Source organism: Genypterus blacodes, unplaced genomic scaffold (assembly GCF_046128005.1).
Source record: "Genypterus blacodes isolate CSIRO-AG114 ecotype Tasmania unplaced genomic scaffold, CSIRO-AGI_Gbla_v1 ptg000044l_1, whole genome shotgun sequence".
NCBI classification, from domain to species: Eukaryota; Metazoa; Chordata; class Actinopteri; order Ophidiiformes; family Ophidiidae; genus Genypterus; species Genypterus blacodes.
Window position 1 is genome coordinate 1,268,578 of NW_027466857.1, and position 26,120 is coordinate 1,294,697.

A 26,120-nucleotide genomic window follows, 5' to 3' on the forward strand; every position below is an offset into this window, starting at 1 on the left:
CTTTGCTGCTTGCTCTCCCCTCTGTTTGCTTTTTCTGCTGATATTCTTGCTTTCCTTTCATGAGAAACTACAAGCAGTGACTCCTGGATACTTATAAATCACCAATTTCAACTTCTTATGGGACGTAAACCTCTTTTTAACACAGATGGACTTTGCCTGAACAAGTCAGGAGTAAAATTGTTCACCTCTAACCTATCTTACCTCCTGCGTCACCCATCTGTTCCCTTTGCCAAGGACGAGAGACAGGAGGAACCTAAACAGGACGATAACATAAAACAGCGAAGCAGAAACCCTGAAGGACAGCCACCTCAGCCCCCACCCAACGAGAGCTCTGATTATGGGAGATACCAGAACCAAGAGCTGGAGCCTCCAGAGTGCACAAAAAAGGAGGTGGAACTGCTGTAAATAATCTCTATTGACTTTGACTGTGTAGTTATTGTTGGTGATTTTAACATCCATGTCGACAACCCCCAGGACAGATGGACCAAAGAACTGTGCTGTTGTGACCCCCACTAATGTGTGATCACAGCAGTGTGAATTGTTTTTGTATGCTTGAAGATGTATATTTTCGTGTAGCATGTGTAAGACAACATTTAATTTTTGTTTCATTGTTTGCTTTGTGTAAATTTCTTGCTGAAGCCAGCAGAGGGCGCTTCGCGCTAGTTGAGCAACTGTTTGCGTCACAGCAGTACACACTTTCTGAATTTTTTCATTCTAAATGATTTAACACAATTCCAAGGTTTACATCCTTGATTATTTTCACTGCAAATAATGAAACACACCGGTCTGTTAATTGTCCCTCGAGTCAAAACAAACCATCTAGAAGCAGCTGGAATTAACTGAAGAACTGAGACTTCCAATACTAACGTTTAAATCCAGACTAAAAATGTTCACGTTCACCCGTGCTTTCTGCTTAACTACAAACCTTGCACTTTGACTTTTGCTAAGCTGTAAACATTGCACTTTGATAAAATACATTGTGATTTAATTCTTTGATTCTCTAATTTAAATGATAATTTCTTGTTATTCATATATTTTTAATTGTACTGTTGTTTTATGCTTTATTTTGTGTGGAAATGATTTTTAACATGTTTTTTATGTGCATCACATTGAGTCTCCCTCTTCTATGAAATGTGAAATCATTCCTTCCATTTTTCTTGATTGATATGTATAGCCTTTACTACATACATTTTATACACTTTGCCACAAAGGGACATCAGTGCAGTGTGACGAAGCTGAATGATGATGATTTTAATATTTACTATCATTTTGTGTCCGTGTGTTTGGGGGGAATGCTCATGCCTGTGTGTGCCTGTATGAGTGTGTGACTGTCACTTTTATTTCTGAGGGGATGAGCTATGCGTATGACCTATAACCTATGGCAATGCCTGAGAGATAATAATATTCTTTTCTTTCTCTCTGGTAGGTGTCATTGGGCAGAAATGGTGAGATCCTAAGTCAAACGCTGGGGGAAGTGTAGAGGTTCATTGGCGGGGCAGCACTTTAGTTGATTGGTTATGGTACCATGGGATGGGGAAGCACTAAAGCATGACATCATACTGTCCTGGAAGAAGGTTAGAGGAATCGTAGACTGAGCTGAAGTTCAAAGGGTCATTTGAAGTCAGTAACTAAGTTAAAATTAATGATAACGTTTTCAGAGTGTACATAACACATCTTGTTGAGGAGATGTACAGTATATGGCATAATCTAAGGCTCTTACATGTCTGAATAAATTGTTTATAATTGCATTTTCAAGATCTGTTTCTTGGAGTAAGCATTCAATATCTTCTGCTTTCAATATATGACATTTAAAAAAACAACTACTTTTTTTTATTGCCTTAATCCCAATTTAATCAAAGTTTAATGAGCTGATATGCACACACGCATGCATATAAAATATGAAATAGCTCTAAAAGCAAACATGTAGTTCAATCATGCATTCAGCAAAGAACAATGATTGATATTTTTTTAGCATTACTGGAGTCACACCCAGGAAAAAAATAAGCCAATCTAAGCCCCATAATGATGTGACTCCTCACATGTGCTGACATCTGGACATCTTTGGACGAGTCTCAAAAGCTGGAAAGGGAAGATGCATCTAGACAAAATTTTCTTTCTAAAGTAGAAAGGGATTTGTTTTGGTTGCCTGTGAATTTGATACATGAACTTAAGTATGTAGTCAAAATCATCCCAGCGTACTAAATATCCCTCAGAAGAGTAGAGGCATCAAATGAACAATCAAAGGATACACCATGTGTCACACCAGCTTCCTCGGGATCTTGTGGTCATACAGGGGCCAGAAAGGATGAATGCAATCTATTTCAGTTTACCAGTCCACGTGAAGTCCACCAAGGGAGACAAGATACTACAAAAATCCTTTTTGAAGCATTGCAGTTCAGCTACCTTCTGTTCAGAGTATCTCATACTCAAGTTAAATAATACTGGAAGAAGAACCAACTTCCTGTTGTGCAATATGGGATAGAATGGGTTGTTTCAACTAATGCCTTGAAAGGTTTGGAGGTGTCTGGTCTCAACAGTAACATCTTTTACAGTCTCACAGAAGTACTAACACAAAGGAAAATGCCTGTGACCACCAACAACATTGTCAAACAGGAAGAGCTGGCAAAGATCCCTTGCATCAAGGCCGATGTTGACTTGTTGATTGATCCCAATGCCCCCAAGGTACAGCTGTGGAAACGGCCCTTACTCTGTAAAAACTGTAAAAACTGAAGGAGATAACAGTAGTCCTAACACAGGGCTCCCTGTTGCTACTGTCAGTACGATCTCTGTATGTAACCTGGAAGAACTGCTGATCAACCAATACAATCATGACTTCAATGAAATGAATACAGTAGTAAGGCATTGCATCACAAGATAATTTCTTGGAAGCTGAAGTTGACATCATTTTGTCATAGTCAACAACAAAGATTCAAGGGAGAATTTGCTGCACTATCAGCTGGAAAATCTGTAGCAAGGGCCAGTATCATCTACAAACTTGCTTGGAGGATGGAGTCCTGAGAGTTGGAGACTGAGTAAGGCAGCCATGCCGGAAGAAAGATAGCATCCACTTATTCTGTCACCAACAACTGGGTCACAGTGGAAGAAATCCTACACTGTCAAAACTGTGCAAGTTTTGGATCACAGATGCCAATTCAGCTGTTGGAAAAATTACATCATAGTGTTGCTTGTGCAGGCAATAGTGGAAAGCTACTGTAGGTGAACAAAAAGAAGAGCATGTAAATCGTTGTGTTCAATGGATGGATCTGACGTGCTACAAATAAATATCTGTGACACAAAGGTGACGCATCACTAATGCAAGTACAGCAGTCCCTCAGAGACTTGTGGGTTTCTTGTTTAACAAAGTCACATTATTTATCTTTAACCAAAAATGTACTCATGAGGTGTCGTAGTGTCTCAAGGCGCTAGTGTGAAGGAATCTTCATGGCCTAACTGCTGTGTCCACTTAATAAAGACAATAGCCAACATTGGCTATCTTTCTGACAATAGCTTCAAAGCTATAACTGTGTTGCTGTGTTTACTCAAATTCCCTGCACACTTTACGTAATGACCTTACGTCAGTTCAGTTAACAGGTTGTTGCTACATGTTTTTGAGCTGTTCTGTTGACTACTTGATAAAGGCTAAAAAGGCTGGCTTTTTATTATGAAAAAATAAAATAAAAATAGTATGTGTCTATATATAGATATGAAGGACAATCCACTATGGAATTAATAATTATGAAAATATTTCCTTTGACTGAAGAGTATGCTCAACTTTGGAGAGAATCTCACACAGATGTAGCAGAAATAAAGCAATACTTCCGTATTTGCACTAGTTGTCACTCTGTCACATTGACTCTTTTGCACTCTGCTTTAAAGAAATGTACACTGACAAATCATCCCTAATAATCTGGTTGAGAGAGGGCTCAGTTAGAAATCTCTGTGGCAAGATTTCTGGCCATCAGGCAGTTTGAGAACTCAGAGAACTATTTTATTCTTTCCCAGGGAGATCACACACAAATTATCACACATTATGAATGCAGCACAATATATATTAAAAAGATAATAAGAATACCTGCTCTAAAATTATCCGTTTACATGTTTTACATGATGTAAAACATGACACATTCCAATTCACACAGTCATACAGTAAGACACAGCAAGTAACACACTCATCAACAATTGCTGTGCGCATGTATATATAAGATAACATCTTTATTCATATTCTTTTTACAATATTAAAAAAAGACAAGTCAGCATCTTATTAAAATCTCTCACAGAGACGCAATCCAGCAAAACATGGGGAGGCCCACATTGATACAAAAATACATTTAATGAATGGCATGAAATAAAAACAAATACACATTCACAGAAAGTCATATTCTGCATGGACAACACAAGGCAACACAAACACAGATGTATGTACAATGCAATACACACTGTTAAGAAGATTATTATAGGACAACAGTAGTCAGTTATATCACCTGTATCATTCCACATAATCCATGAAGAGCATACAACACTAAAAATACTGTTACATTTTTATTGACATCTTTTTTTTAAACATCTCCCCACCTTATTATCCCAAGTCATTTTAACAGGAATTGCAATCTACACATGGAACACAGACAGTGACAGACCCCCACAAAAAATACATTAGTTAAAGGTAATAGCATAAGATCACAATGCAGGGAGCCTCAAGATAACAAGAACACATGTATAATGATGCAAAGTCCCATCAGATGTCAGTGTCTGGATAATGTATCAACAATTGAGATTATATTTTAAAGCAAGGGGCCAATGAGTGCAGAATATTCACCCATTTATTTCTGATACAATGCATAGTGCAGCTAACTCAGTGTTTTCAATTGTGTAAATCAGAAAACAGGTGAATGAAATGTTTAGTCACTAGAATAACACATGGAGATACTAATTGATATTGATATATTGATATTTTTACACATTTTCTCATAACGCATAACTGTTGGTGAAACAAATTAAAAACTTTGGCTCTCAGTTTGAGAGCTGATTGTAATAGCTGCTCAGGCTAAGCACTGACCCAACTATTTCATATAACACATTCACATTTTAACATGCTGCATTCAGCAAGACAACTTCTTACCAAAACAAACCTTTCCCTGCTCTGTAGCTTGTATCTTTGTACCATTTTAAATGGCCGGACACATGTTTTTTTTACTGCTGCCAACACTGCAGTTGCTCACAAACATGAACATCTCTTCCCAATGAAACAATATAATCTATTTCACACTTATTATAAGGAGGCAATACTTTGAAATTCAAAATGTACAATATTTACAGAAATATAACAGCACTGATAGTCATAATACACACAGATTAAAATACATCTAGTTCACATTGACATCACTGTCTGCAGTGGTTTTTATTGTTTATGAGGATCCAGCCCCTTTCATTTTAAAGTGAATCTTACAAATTTAAATTTTGGGGGGAACATTATGTCCAAACTACGCCACTGATGTTGTTTTTGTAAGTTGGAGCATTTTTGACGATATTTTCAAATCATATATATTAGACTTTGCAAAATCGCAGGAGAACACACAGAAACAATAAACAGCAACTACATGCAGATTACTACATGAAGATTTCCAGGAATGTTTATCCTGTATGAAATGTGCTTAATGTGGTTATTAATGAGTTTAGATTTGAAATAAGCGGCCAGACTGTCCACGGTCCACAATACTGTTCACAATTCAACCCTTGCACCTTTGTGTTGTGTGCATGATCTGTATAAGACAATGATGGACGTCATCTGTAACTGAGAAGTTCCTAATTAACCCCATCCATTTTACCAAAGTGGGACCACACTGCTTAAGAAAAGTCAGACAAATGAAACACATCAGGATGACTGTTTCATGTCAATCACAGCAAAAATGTTTTGACTCAGATCCCTGCTGAGCTGCTTCAGTAGCTCCAACGTGTCCTATCTGAATAGAGTTCTTATACACAAAGCTGCCTGAGAATAGACAAACTGATGAAAGATGACATTCACTTCAAGAGTCGAAATCAAGTGAAACTTGAGCTCTGCCACTTCAACCGCAGTCTTTGCCTTAAAACATGACTTCTTCACAGCTTCCGTAATCACTCTCAACCATGCTAGAGCCGTCATAGTGGTTGCGTGCAGTGGTTTGGCTTTGAGTCTGTGAGGGTTTAGGAGGTGGCGGTGAGGCTGATCTGGTCTGCTCAGCATAGGATGGCATAGCCACGCTCATCCGCATGTTAAGTCTCTTGTAGCCGCCCGAGACATTGTCAAGACTGCGTGTGTGCTGGGTGGGGTAGTAGCTGATGGCTGTGTACTCGTTGGGGCACTGCGGGGTGGGAAGAGGAAGGCCATCAGGTCCCAGGAAGTCGTCAAGGTTCTGATTGCTGTAGCATGGTGGCAGGGGAGCACGGCGGTCAGCGAGACGATCCAGCGGGAAAGGGAATCCACCAAATCGAGAGTTTCTCCTCGAGTCCAGAGTGGTGGAGGTGGAGTAGGTGTCGTCCACAATGTCAAACTGTGGAAATTCTTGAACTGTTGTTCGGCCATAATAGTCTGGGTCTGCTGGGTAGACTGAAAAGAGATGCGATAGAGAAAAACATTTTCAATACAGGCATGGTCCAGGATTTGCACAAGGTTTATACTACAACACATGCTACAGAAACTGCATCAAGACAGCTGGGCTTGTTTAGTCTTGAAGCTTTTGTTCTGCTCTGAATCAATGGTAGGTAGTAATCTGGCAATTTCCTAGCAGTGAGAACACAAATAAGCAAGTCCTCCAGAGAAGGGCTGTTTACCTACACCTAAAAGAAAAATAACAGTTGTGGGATGTGTACATTTTTGACCAAAATGGCTGATGATTTGAAATAGGAAATAAAGCAGCCATCTATATCAATGCGGAAAAACATGGTAGTGAGAGACCGGTGGTCAAAAAAAGAGACAATAAGAGAGAGAGACAGAGAGAAGAAAAATGGAAGCAATATACTTTGTACATATAAACGTAGGATTTAATGAATGCAGAGAGAAAGAGAGATGGGTAGACAGCATGACAGATGAAGAGATGAAATAATGAGAAGAAAATACAAAGAGAAGTAGACTTGCACAGCAAGTATGAAAGGGGTTGACGCACCCCAATGCAATCTGCAAACCATGTCATATTGGCATGTGGTCAGTTGGAAGTGAAAGGTGTTTTAGATAAAAAGGAGAATATTTTCTTGCATGTTCTTACTTACTTCTCTTGCTGATTTACAAAACTTATTGCTATATCATTGACAGTTCTAAATCAAATTTCAGATTCTGTACTAATGAAAATCTAATGATCTATTTTTGCGTGTGTGTGTGACAGGATTGACATGTACCAGTATGTTTCAGTCTATATAAGCAGCTTATCCTTGCACCTAAATTTGTGTTATCTACTCTAACTCTGCCTGAATTAAGCTTTCAGTAGAATACTTGCACTAAAAAAAATGTGATAGCAAATCACTCAGTCACAATCAATCAATCTCAAATCCACAAATCCTGACAGCTTTAACCTTCTGGAGTCCACAATCCGTTGGTGGGTTTGAAATATATTTCACTATTTGTCATAGCCAAGAGCTGAAAAATAGCAATTATTGACAGATTTTCAATTTCTTGTGGTCCTTAAACTAATCATGTGCGCTGAACGCTAAAAATAACCAAATCTATGCTTAAAATAGTGATATCTCATCAAAATGCCTTTATTCAAGATAGTTAGCATGACTTGTACTTGAGGGGCCTGGTCCTTGTGATTGGTAGGCTTGACTATGACAAGAGGAGTGCGTCATTAATTTTACAACAAGTGACGCAGCAGTTCAAAGCCTGGGTCAGAAGAACTTGATTATGTACAGTATATCCTAATCGTGGCCTTTCTATTGACTAATTGCACCGTTTCAAATCGCTTGAAAAACGATTAATTGTTCAGCACTAGTCTGCACAGAGCTGCATTAAAATATTACATGAAAATTCTTAATTCTAAATCTCTCACACAAACAATAAGAGCCAGAAGACAAAGAATATTGTTTTTACAGAAGAAAGCACGACAGCAAGCATGACCAACAGAGAGACACTTAGATGAAAGAGAGACAGTAGGAGTTAAGGAAAGTCTTACAACAACTGCCAAAAGTGAATAGAACAAAATACTGAAAAAAAGAGAAACCGATGTTAAGAAAAAAGAAAAGGAATGAAAGTAGAGCAATAAAAGAAAATACAGAATAAGAGAGACAGACAGAGATGAGAGAAAAACAATGAGAGAGGAAGCAATCAGAATAGGAAACTGACAATGCTGTGACAAATAAAACAGTCAATATAACATAAGACATGCAAGAGGTTTGACAGGACCATATACTGTACATGCACACTTTAAAGCCCATACATACACACCTTCATAGTCCATGTCCCACTGGTTCTTCCTGATGGAGTCATTGTCGGAGCTGGACGGAGGCCTGACAGGGAGATTGGGGGCAACACTGCATACAACAGGCCCCTGTGTCTTTTGAGGGGAAAGCCTGCATCCTGAGGAGATGATCTGGCTGCTAGGGCGCAGTGACCGGAATGGTGTGTGGTCCAGATCATTAGTGGGTCTGACCAAAGAGCTCATTTCAATGGGATTCCTGTCCAGGGTGTCGGCCTTCATGCTCTTGGCCAGACTGGGCGGGAAGTATCTGTGGGTGTTGATGAAGTTATCTTGATGTGAGCTCAAAGGAAAGTTTGAAATACATTCTGCCTTTTATTTCATGTACTTATATGCAACTTTGAGCTATAAGGAGTACATCCAGTACTGGGTTTTGGTCAAACTTTTTCAAAATAGTTCAAAATATATATGATCTCGCTTAAAAATATATATACATATATTGAAGGTTAAGTTGACTTTGACGTTCCCTGAAATAAAGAGATGACTAGACTGTTCACTGACTAAAGGCAATTTTATGTGCTGACACATTTGAGATGTCTTCATCGAATGTGAACTGATGATACAAATGCGTGTTTTTTGTTTAAATTAAAATTTTTACATCTGTGTTTTTGCTAAATCAAGACTACTGAGCAATCTTTAATGTGAATGTTGGTCTCCTGAGGAAAAGAAAATGTATTGTATGGGATGCTGACTGCCAGAATTTTTGGAATAAATATAACAGAAAAGTAAACACACACACACACACACACACACACACACAATCTTACCCATTCGAGTCCTGGACACAGACAGGTTTGTTTTTTTTCTTCTGAATGTAAAGTTTCCTGGCGCAAACGAACATGGCGACTAAGATGAGTAAGCCAAGCACGCTGGCACAGATCTCCATGATTTCCACATAGGTAATCACTGTAGATACCTATGATACACAAAGATGAAAGTGAAAAAAACACATTAATGTACAGTTTTCTATCAGTGTAAATACTGACAAGGATTTGCATTTTCATTTTCCTTTGTTATGACTGACCAGAGAAAGAGGGTCGCAATGGATGGCGCCATCAGCAAATGTACAGTCTAAGCCTCCAGAACACGGATTGGGCGAACAACCGTCAATCAGATTGTGGCACCTATTAGAAGGAAAATACAGTGGGCTCAGCTCATGCTTGCTGCTTTTATCTGGATGAGTGTGGATGAATCTTGCTTTACATTGAAACAATTGTTTATACACCAGAAGCCTTACACATAAGACCATTCCTCCATGTGAGATTTGAACTGTCGACACCAATGTGTGTCTGACCAGTTGACCGCTAACCAGTGCTGGCCCATTAGCCTCATAATGGTGGCAGGTGAATCCACATGTAATGTTGACATTCTGAAGCTCAGGACTTCAGGATGTGGTTCTCTTCCTGGATGCATTTCTATTAACATTGTCCTGACATTAACTACAGTATTTTTGTGAAAAATAATATTATTAATTTGATACCAATGCAATGTCACCATATGATGAAAATATTGTATGGCCTGGCCCTAGACTGAATACACAAGCTGATTAAATTGGCACTATAATTACAGCAACTTGCATTGAGCTTTAGTTTGTCCTATACCCATATCACACAACTATCACAGGGCAGACACCCTCTCTACGTTCAAGAGTAGGCTTAAAACTTTCCTTTTTGATAAAGCTATAGTTAGTAGTTAGCGGGCCAGGCTTGCCTTGGACCAGCCCCTAGTTATGCTGCTATAGGCCTAGACTGCTGGGGACTTCCCATGATGCACTTAGCTCCTCTCTCCTCCTCCCCTCTCTATCTGTTCATATCCATGTCATTGCATTACCACTTCATTCCACTAACTCTACTTCTTTCCAGGAGTCTTCAGTGGTCTTTCTCGCTCAACCCAACCGGTCAAGGCAGATGGCCGGCCACTTGGAGCTCGCTTCTGCCTGAGGTTTCTTCCTGTTAAAACTATGACTATGAATACGGTCCACTTCCTCTTTGTTTCATGGAAGATCATCGTTCATTTATTAGATAACTACTAACTTTTGAGCTGTCACTGTCTGCGTTTCAGTCACAGCATTTGCAGCAAGCCACATCTCCAACTCAGATAACTTTATGAATAAGAGCAAGCATTGTGTGTGTGTGTATGTGTATGTGTGTGTGTGTGTGTGTGTGTGTGTGTGTGTGTCTGTGTGTGTGTGTGTGTGCGCGTATGTGTGTTTACCGTGCTCCAGTGTCCTCCTGCGAGCAGTTGCATATATATCCTTGAGCCTTGGGCAAACACACACCACCGTCGGTGCATGGCAGGGAGGCACATGGATTGTCTGTCAGCTCGCAGTGTGGGCCGTGGAAATGTCCTGTGCATCTGCAGCGTGACTCTGCAGAGCACAAAAATGATTCTTTTACTATTATAAGTAAAAAATTAGATCAGAAACAAGAGTGATCAAAGTCACAATGCAATGGGTTTCTTCTGCATTCTTCTGCATTATTATTAAGAATAATTACCCTCAAAAACAACTAACAGTAATAGCTTATTGTCTGGTTGTTCTTTCATCTTCCTGCAGATAACTGCCAGTGCTTCAATAGTAGAAAAGTTTTGGAATATTAGAAAAATGCAAGGTACATGGATTATGTACCTTGAATTGAGATGGTTCGATCAACCTGGAGGTGCAAAATAGCGGTGGATCAAGCGAATTCCAACATTCCAAACGTAGCGCTTGCTGCGGTCAAAAAACCTTTTGGCTGCATGCCTTGCAACTTGTCTAATTAGCGACGCAATTAGACTGCCTTAATTAGCTTTACTAGGTCAGGTGCTGCAGTCACCTGTCAAAGTGGGTCGTGGCCAACGCAATTTCGCACCTCCACATTGCTTTACAGTACACAAAGCAAATCCAAATAACAACAAAATATTATTCAATTAAATTATGATAAATGCAAAACCCTGATTCATTTTATCCTAATATTTCATAACTGTAAATAATAACAATAAGCATAACCCATTCTGGCACCAACACCTCCCTTCATCCACTTACAGAGGCTCATCCACAGAATGCCCTGTGTTAAAGAGTAACAACTACCTGTGTGGCTTCTCTACCATACAAGTTTGAGTGATTTGTGTGATTTGGCCCTTTTAGTTCATTTTAGTGCACTAACCTGCCCTGGGATCCTCCATGCAGACTCCTCCATTCTGACAGGGGTTTTTGTCACATGGTCCTGCCCTGCTGCAGCACTGATACTCCCCAAACACAGTCCTGCTCCCAGACCCTGTCCAATCTGCCATGTCACCCACTCTGATTGGCTGCCCACTGAATTCCAGGTCCTCCAAGCAGCCAATAAATTTACGTGAGTGTCTTTGAGCCTCCAGGGTGGAATCCGTAAGTAAAGAAGCAAAGAGCAAAGCACTATGGGAGCGCATCATCCTGCAGGGCTCCGTCAGGATAGTAGAGGCCGGGTGATGCTGGTCCAGGGTCAGCCTAATTGTGGTGGAGTTGACCTCAAGGAGAGCATGGTGCCAGCGGCCATCTGACACAGAGTCAGATCTCACCAGCAAGGAGCCAGGTGGGGCGCTGCCGCAGCTGTACATGAAATGCAACTCACCATTGGACAGCTGAGGAGGGAAAATGAAGGTCAATCTGAGAGAATAATTAATTGTCACACTTTCCTTGCGTTAGTCAGTATTGCTGCATATATCTTCATCTAAATTTCTTGCATCCAAATCCACCCTTATGGAACATTGGAAAAATGTTCCAAGTATGATTGAAAAGTGCCGATGAGAGTAGAACCTTTATTGGAGGCCCTTAAGGCATTTCTATTCCATGTGAGGCCTTCTTTTAAACAAGAATTGTTAAAGGTACTATATGGCACGTTGGTTGGGAATAAGTTAAATACATACACTAAGTATGTGAAGGATGCTTTGTGTTCTTGTTGGGTTACTTTTGTACTTTTCAAATGTATGGACTGAATTTAAAAACAAAATGTCTTTCATAGGATGTGATGATTTGATTGTTCTGTCTCAGCTGGCCATATTGTTTTAGCTGGTATTGTAGCATCAATTTTCAAACAGGAACACAGACCTCTATTAATGTTAGCATTGAATGTGAATGGGATGGGAGTTTATTTCAGAAAGATAAATGGACAGTACGCTTGAGCAGGGTATTTGTGAGAGGGAATCAGCAGTGCACACTGTTGTATTTGAACTCTTTCAAGTCAAACATACAAATCTTTCTCTTCATTTCCATGAATAAATGACATACCTGTAGGGTTCCCCAGTCAGTACTGTTGGTGGCCATTATGAGGCCTTCTTCCTGGAAAGTCTTGAACCTCAGTGACAGTTGGAAAACCTGACTGTCCTCGTCCATCCAATGAAAGTACTTCAGGTAGCCTTTGCTGTCAAACCTCAATGCTGATTCTAAAAACAACAGTGAGGGTCAATAAAGGGTCTTCTATATCTGACATACATTATATTGTAAAACCTAGATAATGATATGAGAATTTCTGTATAACAATTTACAAATGAAAAGGTCAGTGAAATGTGACATGAAGAGATTTTATATGCTAACTTCTCCTATCTTCAAGATTTAAAATAAATAACAAATGCAAGGTAGTTCATGAATTGTGCTTGTGTCTCTGTTTTGAAACCAGGCTGGATTGGTGGAGAAGGAAATGAGAATTTAACAACAAAATAACCAAAAAGCTACCAAAGAGAAGACCAATGGTCACCACTTGAGAAATATTGTATATTTGAGACCAAAGGAACCTTTCACACAATCGGGGTATTCGCAGCATTTGGTGTTGATTAGCCAAAACCCGGTTTTGGTACCAGAACTGTAGTCATCATCATAGAATCATTTAGCTCCAGTTATAGGGTAGTTACTCTCTGATGGCTAGGTGGTTCTCTCCACACAGGAGACCTCTGATTCTGATCAGCTGTCCGCATATGTCAAGAAAGGGATATATTGAGGTGATGAGGCAGCTTGAGTGGCATATTGGCAACGATGAAGATTACATCAGCATTTGTGACATTCATGAAACTTTCCTTATAATCTATGGAAAATAAATGTATCAAAGCTTGAGGAGACCTGCATTGGGAGTATGTTAATACCACCACAGTATGAAACCCGGCAGCATCACCGACTTCGGATGCCGTGACATTTAAAGCGGAATATGCAATGAAAAATATGAATTTTGATATCATAGGACAAACTACAAACTTTTTCTATAGTTTCAGCCATGATATACCATTGATATACCTCTTCTGACTTCCGCTTTTAAGATACATCAGTATTTTTGTGCAAGTTATTCCTCAATGAATCTCAAACAACAGTCTCTTAAGTTACTCAAGACCAAATAGGTAGACTATAGAAAACAAGGTGGCGATAGCATGTTTAGAAGACATTCCAGAAGGAAAGACAAGATAATAAAGCGTAATATGCTTCAGGGCGCCAACCTGGCTATATTCAACCCTCACATCAGTAATCCTCTCAGGAATGCCCCCACAAATCAGTGAAAATTATCTGATTAAGGAAGAGACAGCAGAGCAGTGCCTCCAGGTTGTAATCAAAGCTAACAAGTGGCCTGTTTCACAAGACACATTTTGACATGGGCATTAACTCTTTTAATTTGCTTGGTTGTAGCTTGACTATGCTGTATTGTGTCTAGAAGCAAAGACACAAGATTGACTGATAATTTCTTCATTTGTAATTAGCTGGTATAAATGCCAAGGATGGTAAATTACATGCCTTGGTCCTCCACCCTAACAATGAAGCACACTCTCAACTTCACAACATGATGTTAAGCTTGCTGGAAAAGGGTTTCTTCCTGGTTCACACACTCACATCAACATCCTCAAATGCATTCATGCATTTTGCCTCAACTAACACACACATAAACTTACCATTACAGGGGCAGACACTCTCCCAGATATGTTGTGGGGTGATATATCCTGCTCTGGCTGTGGTGAAATGGCTGAGTCTCTCCCCTGTTAGTCGGACTGCATTCCTGCAGCCTCGCGGTGGACATCCAGAACCCAAACACCCATTATGGCTCACCCTGAGGATGCTCAAGCCAAGAGAGTCCTCAATGTCTGATAGAATCCCTTGAATAAAAAGTCAAAGTAAAAAGAAAATCTTTTAGACTTATCTTACATTGCACATTTCCTTTATATCATGCAGACCTAATATTACGGTCTGGAGTCTGCTATCCTTGGTTGGACACTGGAAGACAGATGAATGAATGACTAAATATTTGTCTTAATGTATCACCTGCAAGTCTGCTGATTGGGAGCGACTGGACAAGCCCACTATGAGGCTTCCAGATGAGTAAAGCCTCCAGGACCTGGGCACTGGGTAGCTGCTGCAGGCTGGCCAGGTGAAGCTCTTGCCTGGGTAAACCCAGGGCAAGTCCCAGGTTGCGCTGAAGGCCTCTCCAATGATCGCCAAGAAACTCCTCTGGTGACATCCCAACCAGCTGCAATGTCAGGCCTGAGTCCAGTGCCCTTTGGTTAGCCTCCCACATGTGAACTTTGACCCCAGTCCAGATGCTAAATTTCCCATCTGTCACACTGATGTTGAGCGAGTAGGACCCTGCCACCAGGTTTTCGTCTGCCCAGATCTTTCCATCAGCTAGGTCAACAGAAAAGAACCCACCTGCAGGGCTTTCAGAAATTAGCCTGTAGGTCAGGATGTCCTGGACATCCTGGTCAGTTGCGTGCAGCTTGCCAATAACTCGGTTGGCAAATAGTCCACCATTAGTCGTGATGAAGACCTCTAAAGGCACTACAGATGGAGGATACTTGCTCTGCTCAGTGACGTTGATATTGACAACACAGATGGATGAGAGGGGAGGGTGGCCACTGTCTGTCACCTGATGTACAGAAATAACAGTTAGAACAGAACACAAACTGGATCATTTATGGTTAATACTAATATCAAATGATTTGGCGAGTCACAATTCACATCCATTACTATTGCTATAGTCAAGCTTGGGTCAGGCCTGAAGTTCCTAACCTACTTGGAACCTGTAACCCAAGCGCTATCTGACTCCTGCCTAACCTGACGTGTTTACATTTCTTGTTGCATTTTTTACAGCTATTTCTTCTCCATGTGTTCACTTTGGGTCATTTGTCCAAACTGGTAGATCAGTACAATAGTGAAAAGTGTCACCTGTATCTTGAGCTGATGATAAGGTTTGACTCTCTTCCTCAGTGGAGAAGAGAGTGACAGCAGGCCGCCCTGGTCAACGTGGAAACGGCGGTCCTCATTGCCACTCACAATGTGGAAGGAAAATGGGGGGCCATTTTTGGGTGTGTCTTTGTCTATCACCACAAGCTGCAGGATGCTACTACCCACTGATTCACCCTCCTGCAAGACAAAATGGTTTTCATCCATCAACGTACTTATTTGTCTCGAGGACACGATGAAACTGATCAAATACAAAACTCCTCTATTGTTGTTGAAGTGATTCAGTTACAACTGTGGGGAAACATTGCCATAGGGGAAAAGATGTAGAGATAAAAAAGCAGGAAGCCTTGTAGAAAAAACAATGAAGCGTATGTACAGTAGAAATAGGGACACAACAGAGTTGTGAAGACAGGAAAGGGAGGAAGGAGAAAGGAGCACAACAGAACAATGAGGAATTTAGAGAAAGGATTAAGGAAGCAAACTAGCAAACCAGAACAGAACAATTTTTCAAGCATGTGCCTTAAAAAACATGACCTAGAACATTCTGTTAGAACTCATTGTGCACAGCTGTGACTTTAGTGCAGGAACTTCTTTCTCTTCAATCAGTTCTCTGCAATAATCTCTAATTATCTGTTACATCTGTCTACACCATAATTCCAAAGGTCTACTTTTACCTTTTTTGAAAATGTGAATGCAGGACCTTTACTTATAATGGAGTATTGTTCTGCTGTGGTGCTGAAGTGTCCTCCACCCCTACATAGCCGCCATGTTGTAGTCGGTGAGTTTCTCATACCTGCAACAGCAGACTGTGGGTGACCTGGGAGAAGACAGGTGGGTTGTCGTTGGTGTCGGTGACGGTGATGGCGACAAGGATAGCTGATGAGAGTGGAGAATCGCCTTCATCTGCAGCCTGTACTGTCAGAGAGTAATGAGGGACCTGTACAGGATGCAGAAAGGGTGGCTGAATAACTTAATACTGAACAGAATAACCTCTCATTTGGTTGTTTTTAAAAATGTTATCATTGTAGCTTTAGTGATTGAGAAACACCGGTCACGGATTCAGATTAAAATAATTAAAAGCTATCCTTAACCCTGTTTTATAATTCCTTGAACACACACAAATACACTGACCTCCTCCCGATCCAATGCAGTGCGGACAGTGATGTCTCCATTACGAGGGTGGATAGAAAACTGCTGCAGAGAGTCTCCACTCACTATGGTGTAACGCAGGAAACTGTTAACCAGACTGTCCTGATCAGTGGCTGTTACCTAAAAGAAAGAAAGAAAGAAAGAAAGAAAGAAAGAAAGAAAGAAAGAAAGAAAGAAAGAAAGAAAGAAAGAAAAATTAAAGAAGAAACAAGGGCAGAGGGGAGGTAATGCTATTACTTTGTTCTTTCTGCAGCTAGCCTGACACATGATGCCTGGTGTGTTGTCAAGAATGTGTGTGCACATGCAGTATGATTGACTGATACTGTAAGGAGAGTAGATTTTAGAAATGTATATTTTAATTCTGATCAGTAGGCTACTTAGTTGCTTAAAATTCATCATCTTCATCTCAATGCATGGGATTGTTGATAATGTATCGACATGCAGCTTGTTTTCAAGTCAGAGAGAGTCACGCACACCCGTGTGAACATGCGTGTGTGTATGTGTGTGACTGATCTCTACCTGCATCACCAGGCTTCCAGGCGTCAGATCCTCTGATATCTCTGTGGTGTAGTCACTTCGTCCAAACACTGGTGCATTATCATTCACATCCGTCACGTTGATGATTACCATGGTTATGTCACTGGGGGATGACTTGCCACGGCTTCCTTCCACAGATAGGTAGTACTCTCGGCAAAGTTCAAAGTCCAGTGGCGTGGTGAGTATCAAAAGGCCTGAAAACCACACGGTAAGAAAACAGAATGTAGGTCATATATTCCCACACAGTAAAGGGAAAAAGTGCCACTGAAGGGAAAATAGAAGCACGCTAGAATAGATCACACAAACACCTGAACAATAATGCATTTTACACAAATCCACATGCATTTAAGTTTAGCAAGAATTTAAGTTTAGAAACAAAAAAGCTGTTGGAGAAATTGTTAACACAACGTTTATCAATGATCCAGCACTGTGTGGCTGAAACTGTTGGACGGAATCCTACAGAAATAAGCATCTAACATACCCTGAAAACTAGAGCACCCCCAACTTTCAACAAGTTACAAGTAAATTAATTGCATAGTTCACACGGAGATCATTTTCAAGATGATCAAGAGGATTTTATTTATCCATTTGCATTCTTTAAAGTTCTTCTGGCTGACCTGGATCCTGCTTTTCCATCAATGATCTGCTGTCCACTTGTACCTAGATTTGCTACAAACACTATGCACACATTTTTACTATACATTTTCCCTCCAAAGCAGATCCACTACTGGACCTACAAGAGGAGAAGTGTTTAACCTGTACAAAAATGTAAATTGGGCTCCTCAAATTGTCAGACAGGTCTTTAATACCACTTAATTGCCAAAACTAATCCTGAGATGCTCAACAGTCCTGCCCAGACTATTTTAGACTATACTTTTGATTTTGTTTTCGTTTTGCAGGCATATCACAAGACACAATTAAAGCTGTATCAAATGACTTTCATAAGTGAAACAACCTCTGAAATTAGTTTTTAGACACATCCTTGTATTTCAACCAGGGATTATCTGTGGTTTAGATTAGATAGAAGCTCTCAGTCAAATCTACAGCTCCAGCACACACACAAAAAGCCTCTCGCACAACACAAAGGGGTTTTATGGAGGTGCTTTTTCAGTTTCAGGGCATGTGTGTTCATATGCTCATGTGCAGCCCTGTTGGTCTTTGTTGTAGGATGAAGCAATACGGCAAATTTAAAGTTTCTAAATGAAGGTGCTGTTGAAATTTTGTGAATAAGGAGTGTTATTGCTTTCTCAAATATAAGCAGTGACAAATACCAGGCTGGTAGATACATTGAATATCCATTAAGTCTGAACTCTGAATACAGAATACACAAAAGACACAGAAAGGCAAATCACTGATAAAAAGCTACAGTATTCTAACCTGTTCTTGGTTCCAAATAAAAACGTCTGTCTTCATTGCCGGAGACAATTCTATAGGTGATGAGCTCCGGCCCTTCACTGTATCTGGTGAGGGAGGTGAGACTCAGCACTTCCGACCCCACCGGCAAGGATTCTGAGAGCTGGGAAGTATACTCTGAGCTCAGGAAGACGGGCTGGTAGTCGTCCAGTGAAACCACATTCACTGTCACTGTAGCCACTGAGTAGAGTTGATGGGGCAGGCCACGATCTGTAGCCTTGACCTTGAGCTCAAATTTGGGTGGGGTGTCAGGGGTCAGGGGTTGTTCAAGTCGCAAGATCCCTGAAAACTCATCCAGGGAGAAGAAACTTCTATCTATCCCTCTAGCCAAGAGGGAGTACTTCACCTCAGCGTTGATGCCTGGGGAGATGGAGATGAAAAACCCTTGATTAACCACAGAATTTTACTTTTGACAAAACTGTATAATATGACATATCATATAGACTCTATATGATGTGTTTGTGACTTGTCATGATTTGCCTTGTGATTGGTTAAAGTTGCTTATTCACCTGCCACTTCCTGTCTGAGAGGTGATTGCACTTGTGACTAAACTGTGAAATCAATGGTAATTATACATACATACTGTATAGTTTGGTGTAATTTGAATGGTCTCAGTTCCACAATGCCAACCATTAACCAAGAGGTAGGTATGGAAACACTGTCTTGCCATCTCTTCCTGACATTAAACTTTGTCATTTGAAGACACAAATCCCTGCGGGACAATAATTACATTTCTCATGGGTCAGATGTTCATTAGATGCCTCTGGCTTTTCTGATTGGTCAAATTTGATGTAGGTATTTAAGGAGGAGCTGCAAAAAGTGTCCTTAATGCATGACCCACACACACACACACACACACGTATCTGTGTTTGTGTATATCAGCGACTCTTGCAGAATCCCTGTAGCCAGACACTTACCAGGTATGTTGTTCTGTTTTTTATTCTGTTCGATGTCTAATGTAAAGTTGATTTGCTTACTAAATTCATTGTTAATTCTTTAAATATGTTTTGTTTCAGTTTTATTTAACACTACCAGAGGGGTTACACATTTATCTATCATACATTCTCTGGTGCACACTAGACTGACCTCTGAGACGGCAGTTACATGGTATTTTCAAGCACTGAACTAAACGTAAACTGTTCTGGGATCTATCTATGGAGCTCATGCTACAATACTGCTGATATGACACCAAGTATGCCTTGTTTGAATGAGTAATTCAACCTGAGTCTGAGACAGTGGCCTGATCAATACTTAAGCTACAAGCTAGCTACAAAACACTGAGCATAACAGTCCAATTATTAATCATTAATGATTATGTGTGTGTCATACAAACATCTGTCATTATACCCAACAATTCAAGTAGTGGATGAATCAAACCACACGCTGATGATTTCGGATTAAAAAAAAGTTTAAACTTTGTCCAGATGGTGGCAGTAGAGGAAAGCTACAATCCATTTTTTTTACACACATATACTGGTAAAAGCACGCACACACACAGGTGAAACCGACATGGATCACTACGTGTGATCATACTTGTTTGAATGCGATTGATCTGATTGTCGCGTGTGTGCTTGATAATACTTGTATATGTGTACATGCATACTCGTTTGATATCAAAAGTATGTGAGAGAACAATTCAAAATGTGAGGAAGTGCTTTTAACCAATGTGAATGTTCGTCAGCGAGCGTGTCTGGTCTATTTTTTTGGCGAGCCGAGAAAGAAAGTGTCAGACACAGTCAGACACAGGAGCAGCATAGAGTCAAAATATGTCAATTGTATATTATTGAAGCTAAAGCCCAAACTACACAACACTGGTGACAAACACTCCTTTTCTATACTGTGGCCATTCATTCAGCGTTTACATGGAGAAATCACAATACTATCACTATCACCAAAGCCGCCCAGTGACACAATTAGCTTTCAGACACACAGATATAAGCTCATACACAGACTATTTGTACAATGACATCTCATTCACACAGGTACATGCTCTCACCTACACAGATATTACCACCTCACATTCAGACAAGTATAACCGTATACATATACAGGTGTAACCATGCACATGCACCACTATCACCTCGCATTCACACAAGTAGGATTGCACATGGTGATACGTGTGTGTTCTCATTTGTGTGTGAGAGATGTGTATATAGGTCTGTTTGTGTGGTTTCACTAGTGCATTTCTGACTTGCTCGTTCATAGAATTCATACATGTGACAACACAATGTCAAGTGGTAAACCTGTTTAAATTTCTGTCCAATCAAACTCACAATCATCCCACCCCCTTCTGTCACGAAATGATTACAAGCCAATCCGTTTGCCAACAAATGACGCTGCTGTCAAGTTTGTTTACGTCGGTGGCACCGTGAGGCGATGTAAACCGGCTAGTAAGCGCACGCCTGATTTGACAATGACCACGGAAAATAACCCCACCAAAAGGAACAAAATATAGTATTTTCATGAGGAATGAAGGTGTGTGTGCGTCTCATTTGCAGTGCGAGCGCGTCTGTTGAGCACACAGCAACTTTTCACAGGACTTTCCGGCTGCTAGCAGGCTACGAATAGAGACGAGAAAGGAGCTCCATAAGAGTGAATTTACAAGGATTACACTCCAGCAGACACCACACACTCTGTCTCATCTCACTAACATCAGGAAAGACTGAATGCATGTGATTTACAGATAATATGGGAACTACAGGGAATTCTTAGAGTTACAGGGAATGTGAAGGGAAATTGTGACAGTGATATGTGGACAGACATAATGGTGAAATATGAAAGGTATAGTATTAGTAAAATAGTAAAATCAGTAATAACATTGTTTTGTTTTCTGTGAGATTGAAATGATGTGAATTTATTAGTGTGAGCTTGATACACTGAAAATGTTTACAGAAAAAAACTCTGAATTTAAGAGCTTTTTGATACAAATTGTCAGTGTTGAGTGTTGGATATCAACATTTTGTAAATGTTCACATAAAAGACGCTTATTCAGCTGTTTTCTCTCGTGGACAATTTACTTTTGTCAAATTAACTCTCAGAGGAAAAAAGGTTGGAGACCCCTGCACTAGTGCGTGTGTTAATGTAACATTTAGTCCTAAACAGCGCTTCATAAAATTGGTCCATCTGTACATTTATCCATGTGAAACACAGTTTGACTCACTGCAGTGTAAAAAATGCTCATCAAAATGGCCACCTCTTGTTTCTGATGTCTATTGGTTCTTCTCTCTTGATTAGTTTTCAGTTTTGGCACATTAACTTCAGAAAAAAAGAAAATGAGGTAGGTAAGGTAATTTGTGAGAAAGAAGAGGACAGGCTGCTGCACATTTTAAGGAGTGGCATTCTGTACCTGTTTCCCTATCACACGGTGGTGTGTGTGTGAATTTGTGTGTGTATATGTCTATATGTGTGTTTATGGAGTTTTACATTGACGTTTCCTTTCTGTCTGCTGATGTTATTCTAGTGTGTATGTGAGTAAATTAGTATATCTGTGTGTTCATGTGTATGTGTGTACCTTTTAAGTGAGACATCAACCATCCGACACACACCTACATTGTAAGTTTTGAAACACAAACTGGTTTCAGTGGAGGAACTTGTTTCTTTTTTCATCTGACTTTACTGTTCCAACACCTTGACCAACCATTTATCAAAGGCAACAAATGATTCAAAAACGACAACACCAACTTCGCTTCTGCCTGAATAGCTAAAACAAGGAGCAGAACTTTAAGAAAGGTCTGGTCAAATACAACGCTATGAATACAGACAGATGACAAATGTCTGTGTGTATGGGTGAGATATAATACAGTGAAAAACAAGGTTAAGACCTTTCATAGTTGTAAGTAACTCAAACTATACTTTCGACCTGAAAACAACCAATATATTATATATGCTCCTGAAACACACAATAAGCACATTGAAATTGACATAAATACACTTTGGTTGGGTAAAAAACATATACAGTTCATGTGTGATTGAAAATTGATTACTTTGTAATCAAAGTGAGAAACACTCACGTGGATTGTATTTTCTCAACTGGTGGACTCTCACACTCAGCAAAGTGTCATAAATTTGGCAAATAGAAGGGATACTGTTGATTCCACAAAAGTATGTGATTTTTCACATACCACTCTCCCAGACAAGATAGATCGATTAAGATTAAGATAGTTTATTCTTGTCATGTTGCATGCAATTCACGGCAATCACATGCAATTGATATTATACATATCACAAACACCAACACATGCACTACAGGGGGGGTGCCTTGCTCAGGGGCACCTTGGCAGTGCCCTGGAGGCAAACTGGCCTCCCAAGCTGAATCCCTATGGACTGAGCTACTGCCGCCCTCTGCCCCCTAACAACAGCAGGAAGTGTCCTGACTAGGGTGCATGTGTGAAATTAAAAAATGTAACTTTGTATATACACTAAAGCAAATTAAATCCCTGCAGTGCGGGGATTCAATAAGGAATCACACATACATTGGGAATGACAAGGCAGAAGAGTATCGAGTGGGTGTTCATGTAGTCAAAACTCTGCTGTGACAGGCTCAGTCATTAGCCTTTCATTATGTCTAAGATCAGTTATACAACACACCGCATGCAGACACACACAACACCAATGCCGATAGGATCATTGTGCATGTTATGACCTGACCTCTCTGGATTGCATTTGATTCATGTGAATTGTTGAGACGGCGTTCATCTGATCTACAGTGGACTGCAACAGCAGTTAAAGCTTAACATTTTCTTTTGTGATTATAAAGCCAAATGTCTTCCTAATTTACCCAGTGTCCAAATTAATATTTGCCTTGATGCAATGTTCACTCACACTTGAAACTAGCTTCATTTGTATCCTGCACACACATTTACAGTTTTGAGGCATTCGCATTTCTATTCAAATTCATCTTTTGTAATTGAAACTACTTACTTAGTTTAACAATCACCAAATTAACCAAATTTCCTAAAAAAAATCTATTCTCATAGTACCACCAAGACTGAAACTAACAAATGGTTTGATTTGATAAACCACGAAAACTATGAAATGATTCGCAAATTGATGGTCAGTTAATTTTGTTGGACAACTACTTGTTATTAAAGCACCAATCTCAACCATCTTAATAATAGCGAGGATTGGTGTGGGCTTTTTAGCATTAATAATCATTGTGATTTTCAGCAACAACGGTAGTCACAGTGTCTTACCTGTGTCGGGGTCTTTGGCGTAGAGGACAGCAATGGGAGTGCGGACGGTTGTGTTATCAAACACAGTGACCTCATAGTGGCTGGAGGAGAAGTGAGGCGGGTTGTCATTCATGTCCTGGACTATCAGCAAGATGTCTGTGTGGCAGGAATGTCCACCACCATCGGTTGCTTTGGCTACAAGGTTATATTCGATCTCCCTCTCCCGGTCCAACGTGCCCAGAGGGAACAGCTCGCCTGGGAAAGAATAACAGATGTATAAAGCCACAGCTACATTCGACCACTAGCTAATTGTAATATTTCATGTCATGGTGCAATAAAACCTATTTATTGTAAAATGAACAATTTTACACTATAGGGTTAAGACAATAACAGCATCTTTCAGATCATGTGATACAAAATACATTTTCTACAATCAAGAATCGTTCAAATTCCCAATTTTTCTAAACCTTTTCCATCTTATTTCTACCAATCATTTACAAAAATGATTTCCTCAAAAATATTCTAAAACTGTGAATATTCTTGAAAATTTACAACAATTACTACCCTCAAACCAAATGTTCAAAAAAACCTATTTAGTATGTAAATTCAGTGTTGTGGGCATCTTCAATATGGATCAATATGCATAACTGTAAAATATATCCAAACTGTTTTACAGGTGAATCAGTGTCATCTTAGCTACACATTGGTGGTAGCCACATGTTTCTAGCCATATTTGTTAATAGGCAATGGCCTAAATATGACTCTTATCCGAACAGTTTGTATACATTAAGATTTCTGTTGTTAGCGAAAAGTCTATTAACTCTTCCTTGGCCTAAGTTTCACCAGTCTGTAAAATTTCTTTGAACTCTTTTAGAGATGAGTGAGAAAAACACATTGGTCAAAGCAAAAGATTTCTGGTGGAAGTAATAGCTCTGTCAGCACAGACAGGAGCTCTCAGGTGCAGACACCATCATACCTGTCCTCGGGTCAAGACGGAACTTGTCTGCATTAGGACCATGGAGGGTGTAGGAGATCTGGCCGTTAGCCCCAACATCTGGATCTGAAGCTGTAACTTTCAAGACAAACATGCTGGAGGGCGAGTTCTCCATCACAACCTCTGTGTACACCAGCTAGAACGACAGGATAATAACAATAGTCAAGGATCCATTTACAGTGTACTTTCCTCAGCTAGAGGGAGGTAAACATGAAAGAGACAGTCAATTACAAAGAGGCAACCAGCTGAAATTTCTCACAAGTTTACTGCCTTCTCTCTTTGGAAAACATCCTGAGCTTCCTGCATCAGTACAGCAGAGAGATGAACTGTATGTAATGCTCACAAATCTGAGGGACTTTCCTCAAGTATTTTTTGAGACTATTTTTGAGACTATTCCTATATTGCACTTTTTACTATACTACATTTATCTGATGATTGCATTTTGTAGTTAAAAAGTTAGACATTAATTGCCACAAATATCTTCTTCCTCCTTTTCATCTGTCATTCTTACCTTTATCCTTTCTTCATAAATTTTGTATTTCTGTCCTGGCTTATTTACTTTCTTTCCTTATTTTTTTCCTTCTTTTCTTTCCTTCTTTTCTTTCCTTCTTCCTTCCATTTCCTAATTTCTCTCCTCCCGAACGTGAAAGCATGACAATCCACACAAACCAGAGATGCAAGGCTTCTTAAAAGATCGCAAATATGATCGTTCTTTCTATTCTGGTTCAATTTTTCAATTCTTTTTTTCTTCTATACCTCCTACTTGACAGTGGACCTAAAACTTCGACAATGCCCCAAACTTGACTCTTCTTCATTATAACTTTTTACATACAAATGCAGAACATTTCCTTTGTTGTTTGATTTGATCCAGTATTGTTACTTAAGGATTGGAGGCTTTCTTCCAAATACATAAAAAAAGTTGATCACTATCCCCATGGGGAGGAAAAAATACCTGTCTATCTCTATCGTTCTATAATCTGTAACAAAAATATAGAACACAGGGTGTATTACATTATCTTTACACACCTGTTCACACAGTGGACTGTTATCGTTCATGTCCAGCACGTCGACTTCCACAGTAGTTGGAGCCTCAAACCTTCCATCTGTAGCTATGACCTTAAGTGTGTATCTGTCTTTGGTTTCTCGGTCAAGCGTTTCCTTCAGGATCAGACCCCACTCGCCCTCGTCTTTCTGAATTATTGCAAACTGGCCAAGCGGGTCTCCATCTGCAGGGGTGAAGGATA

General features: G+C 39.9%; 1 protein-coding gene across 1 annotated transcript in view; it reads right to left on the bottom strand.

Annotated features, from left to right (window-relative positions):
* Positions 1–4,865: 4,865 nt before the first annotated feature.
* Positions 4,866–26,120, bottom strand: part of fat2 (FAT atypical cadherin 2) — a 55,054-nt gene continuing 33,799 nt past the window's right edge. The window contains exons 13-29 of the mRNA XM_076148908.1: positions 25,903–26,102; positions 24,859–25,012; positions 23,904–24,137; positions 18,676–19,071; positions 17,281–17,492; positions 16,744–16,881; positions 16,406–16,549; positions 15,595–15,792; positions 14,695–15,295; positions 14,328–14,528; positions 12,688–12,842; positions 11,588–12,041; positions 10,659–10,812; positions 9,469–9,568; positions 9,212–9,360; positions 8,414–8,694; positions 4,866–6,586 (exon numbers count right to left, since the gene is read on the bottom strand). Coding sequence (XP_076005023.1) covers positions 6,084–6,586; positions 8,414–8,694; positions 9,212–9,360; positions 9,469–9,568; positions 10,659–10,812; positions 11,588–12,041; positions 12,688–12,842; positions 14,328–14,528; positions 14,695–15,295; positions 15,595–15,792; positions 16,406–16,549; positions 16,744–16,881; positions 17,281–17,492; positions 18,676–19,071; positions 23,904–24,137; positions 24,859–25,012; positions 25,903–26,102 — 4,274 coding nt within the window. The 3' untranslated portion in view covers positions 4,866–6,083. The remainder of the gene's footprint in view (positions 6,587–8,413; positions 8,695–9,211; positions 9,361–9,468; positions 9,569–10,658; positions 10,813–11,587; positions 12,042–12,687; positions 12,843–14,327; positions 14,529–14,694; positions 15,296–15,594; positions 15,793–16,405; positions 16,550–16,743; positions 16,882–17,280; positions 17,493–18,675; positions 19,072–23,903; positions 24,138–24,858; positions 25,013–25,902; positions 26,103–26,120) is intronic.